This window comes from Cynara cardunculus (genome assembly GCF_001531365.2).
Source record: "Cynara cardunculus var. scolymus isolate 2C chromosome LG 1, CcrdV1, whole genome shotgun sequence".
Lineage (NCBI taxonomy): Eukaryota > Viridiplantae > Streptophyta > Magnoliopsida > Asterales > Asteraceae > Cynara > Cynara cardunculus.
This window is the reverse complement of record NC_037528.1, coordinates 6,246,596-6,253,353: the sequence shown is the minus strand read 5'-3', so window position 1 is coordinate 6,253,353 and position 6,758 is coordinate 6,246,596. Positions and strand designations below refer to the sequence as shown.

At 31.6% G+C, this 6,758-nt stretch overlaps 1 protein-coding gene across 1 annotated transcript; it reads left to right on the top strand.

The window, feature by feature from the left end:
- Nucleotides 1-169: 169 nt before the first annotated feature.
- LOC112524405 (agamous-like MADS-box protein AGL62) lies at nt 170-1,324 on the top strand. Its single transcript, XM_025134197.1, has 2 exons — nt 170-878; nt 1,102-1,324. The coding sequence occupies exon 1, from the start codon at nt 190-192 to the stop codon at nt 871-873; it is 684 nt and encodes a 227-aa protein (XP_024989965.1). The 5' UTR covers nt 170-189; the 3' UTR covers nt 874-878; nt 1,102-1,324.
- Nucleotides 1,325-6,758: the final 5,434 nt, after the last annotated feature.

The window sequence follows — 6,758 nt, the reverse complement described above, 5'->3', positions numbered from 1 at the left end:
TCCATTAGGAAAGCCATTAAAACACGATCTATATGGAACTAAATTTACATTTGAAATATCCAAATGGGAAAACATTCAACACATTGTGCAATTTGTAAGGCAAGATAAGCCCTTTAAATATCCTTCAAGTTTTCTTACAAGATCAAACACCAACAAAAAAAACCCTGAAATTTGCTTTTGTTGCTCGACATGAAAAATTCCTCTCAGCCTCCAATGATTACCGCTCGAAAGAGCAAAGGTCGCCAAAAGATCCAAATGAAAAGAATGGTGAAAGTAAGCAACTTATTAGTTACCTTCTCCAAACGCCGTTCCGGTCTTTTCAAAAAAGCGAGTGAGCTTTGCATCTTGTGTGGGGTAGAGATCGCTGTCGTTGTCTTCTCCCCGGGTAAAAAGGTATTCTCCTTTGGCCATCCATCTGTTGAGACGATTGTTGATCGCTTCCTCACACAAAATCCTCCACCGAATTCAAGCACATCTCAACTTGTGGAGGCTCATCGCAATGCCAATATCCACCAACTCAATAGGCAACTCACCTGTGTGAATGGTCAATTGGAGATTGAGAAGAACAGAAGCGAAGAGCTTAGCAAGATCAGAAAAGTAGGCCAAGATAATCATTGGTGGGAGGCTCCTATAGAGAACCTAGGGTTACAAGAGCTTGAGCAGTTGAAGGTAGCTATGGAGGTACTGAAAAAGAACATAGGAGAGCAGGCCAAAAGGCATCTAGCAGAAGTAGCTAACCCAATGCCAATTGTTCCTATCTCTAGTTCTATGGGAGGGAGTGGTGACTCCAGTGAAGTGATGAAGGGTTCTGGACTTGGATTATCCATGACACCTAATGGATTTGTACTGGGATATGCCCATTTCAGTCGTTGAATCAGGTGAGACACTGTTCTTAAGTTCCCAAGGTCTAATATTAAAAATACAGTTTGCTGCAAAATGATTATTATACCTTACAAGTTACACCTTGGAACTTTCTTGATATGATGTTTACTGTTTCAATAAATGAATGAAAGCACACTGAAAACTACTTAATAAGTTTTTGGAGCTAGCTTTATAACCTATTTCAAAGTTGTAACTCCAAATTGTTTATCTGATCTGAAGGGTTCAGGCTTCCGATTCAAGACAATTGGATATCTATTGGAAGTTATTCAAGAAGGTTTTATGGGCATGGAGTGGCTGGTGTGCTTGGGAGTAAATCGTCATTATTTCTAAAGGTTATTTTGTAATTTGTTCTTCGAACTTGGTAAGAAACTATAATATGGGTATGTTTGTGATTGGTTTAATTAGCTACCGATGTGTAGCTTCTTTTGTATTGCTATAATCTATATCTCTTTGTGTGGGGTTTACTAATTTCGGAACGAAAAAAAAAAAAACAATTTTTAAGGATTAATTAAGGTTTATATTTGCAATACATCATTTCTCTTTTTTGTTTATTTTATATATAAGCCATTATCAATCATGATCTAATTAAATATGAATTAGTTTTATTGAGTCGACCAAATCTTAATTTGGGATCTAATGAGGTCAAGCATTGTATGTTACAAAGTTTTGGTTTGTTTTTAGATGAAAACAAGGGACTGATTCGTCAAAGATTTTTATAAAAGTATGACTTGAAATCCAATTAGTCTCATTTTCGACCCATAAGAACCGTCAGTGAGTCTAAGGGGCCGTTTACCAAATGCTTACTCAAGTAATTAAGCGCTTACAATGTCACGTTACCTCACCGGATGAATATAGTAAGAACCAAGAATCTTACCCGGAAAGAGCGAGACAAAGACCAAGAGTCTTACTCGGTAAGTGAAATCGACGACTCTTACCACGGTAAACACTTACCGGGTAAATTGTTGCATGCGATGTTGTTTTGAAGGACTAAAATCTTATCCAGTAAGTAAATAATAGTGTTAAATTTTATTGATAAACACTTACTGGGTAAGTATTTGGTAAACGGCCCCTAACTTTTTTTTTTGTTAGGAATAATTTTGTAAATAGATATGAATCTTTATCATAGATCTAAGCATGCGGACTATTGAAATAGGTTTAATCTCTTTTAGGAAGTTTGTGATTGTACCACATGTTAACCGCTTCGTGCGAAATCTTATGATTTTTATGTTGATTTATATAAATCCCCGTATTTGTTTTTTTATTTGTTTCACTTCCGCTCCAATTATGTATCTTAGTTCTGATTGTTAGGTTTGACTTCTTTCGATTTCGATTTTAGAAGGATATTTTGGTATGTCCGCCTTTGAGATTGGGTGTTTTGTATGTTATATATAAATATTCAGGAGTTGTTTACCAATTTTTCTGTTATACTTTATATGTGTTAAACATAAATTTATCTGTCTGGATAAAAATATGTTGTTATTTACTTCTATCTTGAATTAACAGTTTGAACGGCAAAAATAACCAATTTACCTCTTAGCATGACTTAAACGATTACTTGATAATTGTTATTTATTTTTCAAGTCAAATGACTTCCAAACACCCCCTGAGTCGGGCTATTTCAATCTCGCCGCGGCGGCGTTTGCCAAAAAAAGTACGCGGCCCATGGCCATCATTGGCCATCTAAACTCATGTTATACAAAATCTGAATCTAAAAATATGCAAATCAGTGAGTTTGATTAGGAATTTACCTCAAATTAATCAGTCTTCTTGAACAAACCCTAACTGGTTCGTCGACTGATTTCTATCACAATTCTTGACGGTTCTTCGGAAACCTAGAAGGCACTTGCTCGGAATGGAGAAACGATGCCTCTCACATTTCATTTGATTCAGTTGTTGCGGAAATGAAGCCAAACGCGGCCCCAAAACTCCCGCCGACGAATATGGCATGAAAACCACCCCACAACTCAAAAGTATTGCCATTTTGGCGAAGCAGGCCCTTATGCTTTGGCCTCTCACAGTACAACCCCTTAATTTCACTTTTAAACCTCAACAGCTTGAGCCCTTTAAGTTTTCTTATCTTACTAAAAATACCCCCTAAAATTAGGGTATTACACCTTAAATAGGTAACTGTTCACCGGTTAACTTGGCTGGTTAAGTAGTTATTTAAAAATAAGAACAATTATCATATAACTTAACAAATAAAATCAATATGGTAACCGCACCAATTATTTTTCAGAAGACGGCTTGTCTTCTGAATATATTGAAAGGAATTCAAAAGGCAATTTAAAACGTCTTTTTAAATAAAAATTTGAGTTTAAGTTAATTTAAAATATATATAATGAAAATATATTGTATAATTGTTATTAAATCAATGCTTGTAACTTTTTCTAATTTTATTTTTTTAAATGCCTTACCTAATTAACAATTAATTAATAGAATCTACACAATTTTTAATCAAATTATTATTTAACAGACGTGTTCAAATACCAAAATTCAAATATCTGATAAGTTTTTGTATTAACCTGGATATCCGACCCGCTATGCGAGCCGATTAATCCCAAGGCGACCACCTGCTTTGTATATAGCCCGGAGTCACCGCATTTGAATCTCCGTGGCCACAAAGGAATTTTTATTTTTTTTCTTGGATTTGAACCTGAGACCTCCTAGTATTTTTGACCTTTGGAATCAAGCTCAAACCAATCAGGCACAATTCTTGTGGTTGATAAGTTTTTAATACAAAACAAAAAAAATAAAATGTGGATTATTAATTTCAATCAATCAAATCAAATTGATGCTTATGCTAAATATACGAATTTTCGAGTTCATCACTTGGCACGGCAATGCCAAATTTTCCCATATCAAGGCAAATTGCCCTGTTGGATTATGGGGCATGGTCGTATAGTATAAGCTAATACAAACCTTTCATTCCATCTTTATAATATCTTTAAGAGTTAAATAAAAATATGTGATTTCAGTCTTTCTTTGGTGAATGAAAGATCCCTCTATTCGTGTGCGGATGTATACCAACAAATCTGTGGTCTAACCAGATTAACTCATAAGTTCCTAATTTCTTTGTATTTTGTCCTTACCTGTTTACTACAAGCCTACATAGCACATTCTTAATTTCTTATACCCTTGATCTAATTGTTCCGTCTTTGATCGTTAGTTAATAAAAACACTTTGCTTCTTGGTTTAATAACCTAAACAGTGATGATGGTAAAGTGAAAGAAAGAAACAAGAAGCAATTATTGATGTCTTCGTGTTATTGGAGTTCATCGATATATCCAAGATTGTCTTTGATGGTGTTCTGTTGCTTTTTTTTTAGTTTTAGAACTCTGAAGATAAGGATTAGGATAGATGATAGAAGCCATGTATGGTGAGAATAGCCATATGCCCATACACATAATAGATATACCCATATACAAAATAATATGGATAGAAAACTAGATTTAAGTACATACAAATTTATGGATTAAATTATAAACCATTGTCTGGTTCCATATGTCGATCTATCATTCTATTGGAATATATCCATTTTCTTTTCATTTTTTATTAGATTTGAAATATTTTTGTAAGATATTGATATTATATTTTATTATGTCATTCATTTAATTGTTTTGTCTATCAATTTGTTTTAAAAAAAAATTAATTATCTTATTCACTTTCTGATTTCATCTATGAACTTTAGTGATATTTTTGGAACAATCAAAGTTTATACGCAAAACAACATTATGAATTCAACAAAAATCATTGTTTTTCACTTGTGAACTTTAAACAAAATCATGATTTCACCAATAAACTTTGATTATATGATTTTATCTATTGTTGCTACTGATTGCTACTTTATAAACATGAAAGACTCCTCATATCAAGTATGCAAGCCTAAAGGTAACCTATCAATCATACAGTTAAACTTACGATAACTAAAACTTTTGTTCTTCATGATAATGAGACGAGAAAAAGTGAATGATGATTTTGGTGTTAAGATGGGTAGATTTTATATATTTATCCCCTCCAACTTTACCTGCTAAAACAATAAAATAAGAACTCATGTATATGATCGTAAAAGCATATTATAATCAGATGTATATATGAAATTAGAAGATTAATACTAACTTATCAATCAAAATATCAGGATAAAAGAAAAGAGCATGTGTAGCTTAATTTGACCATATATATGATTTGTTCCTAGTTAATCGTCTTTAATTTGGTTTTCAATCAACATCTTATGAATTCTTTTGCGGGGCCATTCTCATCATCTATACAAGTTCATGCCATATAGAACTTAATAAAAAGGCAAAACAAGATGATAGGCAATACAATAGTGGAATTGATCTTTTTTGGTACAATTCTGGCCTTTCGTTTTGTTAGTGTAGTTTGGATCCATTTTTACGATTAAAATGAAGCGGCCGAGCACATCGTGCGTAGTATCCAGTGGTGGTAAAAGCATTCGATATTAATCTTATGGATTTTTTATATATCCATGGGTTTTGAGATTGTGGGTATTGCTTCAACTCAAAGACCTAATTTTGACAAAGGAATCCTATGCCAATTGATATTCTTGTAAGAAATGGAAATTAATTTTAACAATAAAAAAAATTAAAGTAAAACAAGACTTGTTGGTTATAGTTAATATATCTATGTTGTTTTATATATGTAATGATATATATACTATATTATAAAACATTTGACAAAAACTCTTAAAACCATATTACTTAAAATTCAAGATTACAAGTAAATTGTGCGTAAGTACAATTGATTAAAGCTTCATATTTGAATTCGTATAACTAACTACAGATAAACATAATCAAATATAGAATAAACATCTCATTTTAAATATAAAAATCTAATAAAATAATTAATTTATATATCTATAAAAAAATATTATTATAGCAAAAATAAAAAAATAAAAATTAAAGAAATTATAAAAAACGAGAAATATAAATTGTTAGTTTGTTATTAATATCAATATACATTTTTCAAATTTTTATGATATTTTCATATTTATATTTTATTCAAAAATAAAAACATTATCTTTTTCTAAAAACCACATAAAATTATATTATAACATTGATTGAGACAAAAAATAAATAAAAATAAACATTAAAATTGAGATATATCTCCCTGTATTACACAAATATTTTTTAATTATTATAATATAAAAATCCTTCGATGATGATATGGAAATCCTGAGAGATTGACATTCGTAATTATAAGAAATTAAAATTAATGTTTTAACAATAAAAAAGAAAATAAAATGAAGAGATAAAACGCGTTGGTTGTAGTTCAATATATCCATGTTGTTTTTTGGTAATATAATAATATATAGATAATAGCAACAATTTGCATATTCTCACGTGCTTTAAAACGATGAAAAATATTTAGTGAAAATTCTAACTTTAATTATGATATAAGTATTAAAAAGAATAACGTTTAATTATGAACATGGTTTTTTATTTCATCCCATCGATCAAAATCTTGTTTCTTTAAAAAATATATAGTGAAAAACTGATGTGATAAAGTAAAAAATATTGTAATGGTGAAAGCATTGGAGATGTTCTGACCTATATGCCTCTCTCAACCATTTCCTTTGTGCCTTACGTTCTGCCATCTGTAATGGCCATTCTGATAACATCTGTATTCGAATTTGGTTGCATTACCGATCTTATGCTCCCTTATATCTTTCGTCCCACAAGTTTTCTTACCTTGTGCTCCTTAGCTACCCTACTATATATCCACCTTTTTTTCATTTATCGTTGTCTTCCCCTGACGATTTGTGATCAGTATACCAAAAGACTCCTCACAGCATTCGTCATAGTTCAACACTTATGTCTCACCCATGTTAACACATGTGGGATGCTATAGCCCAATGTGGG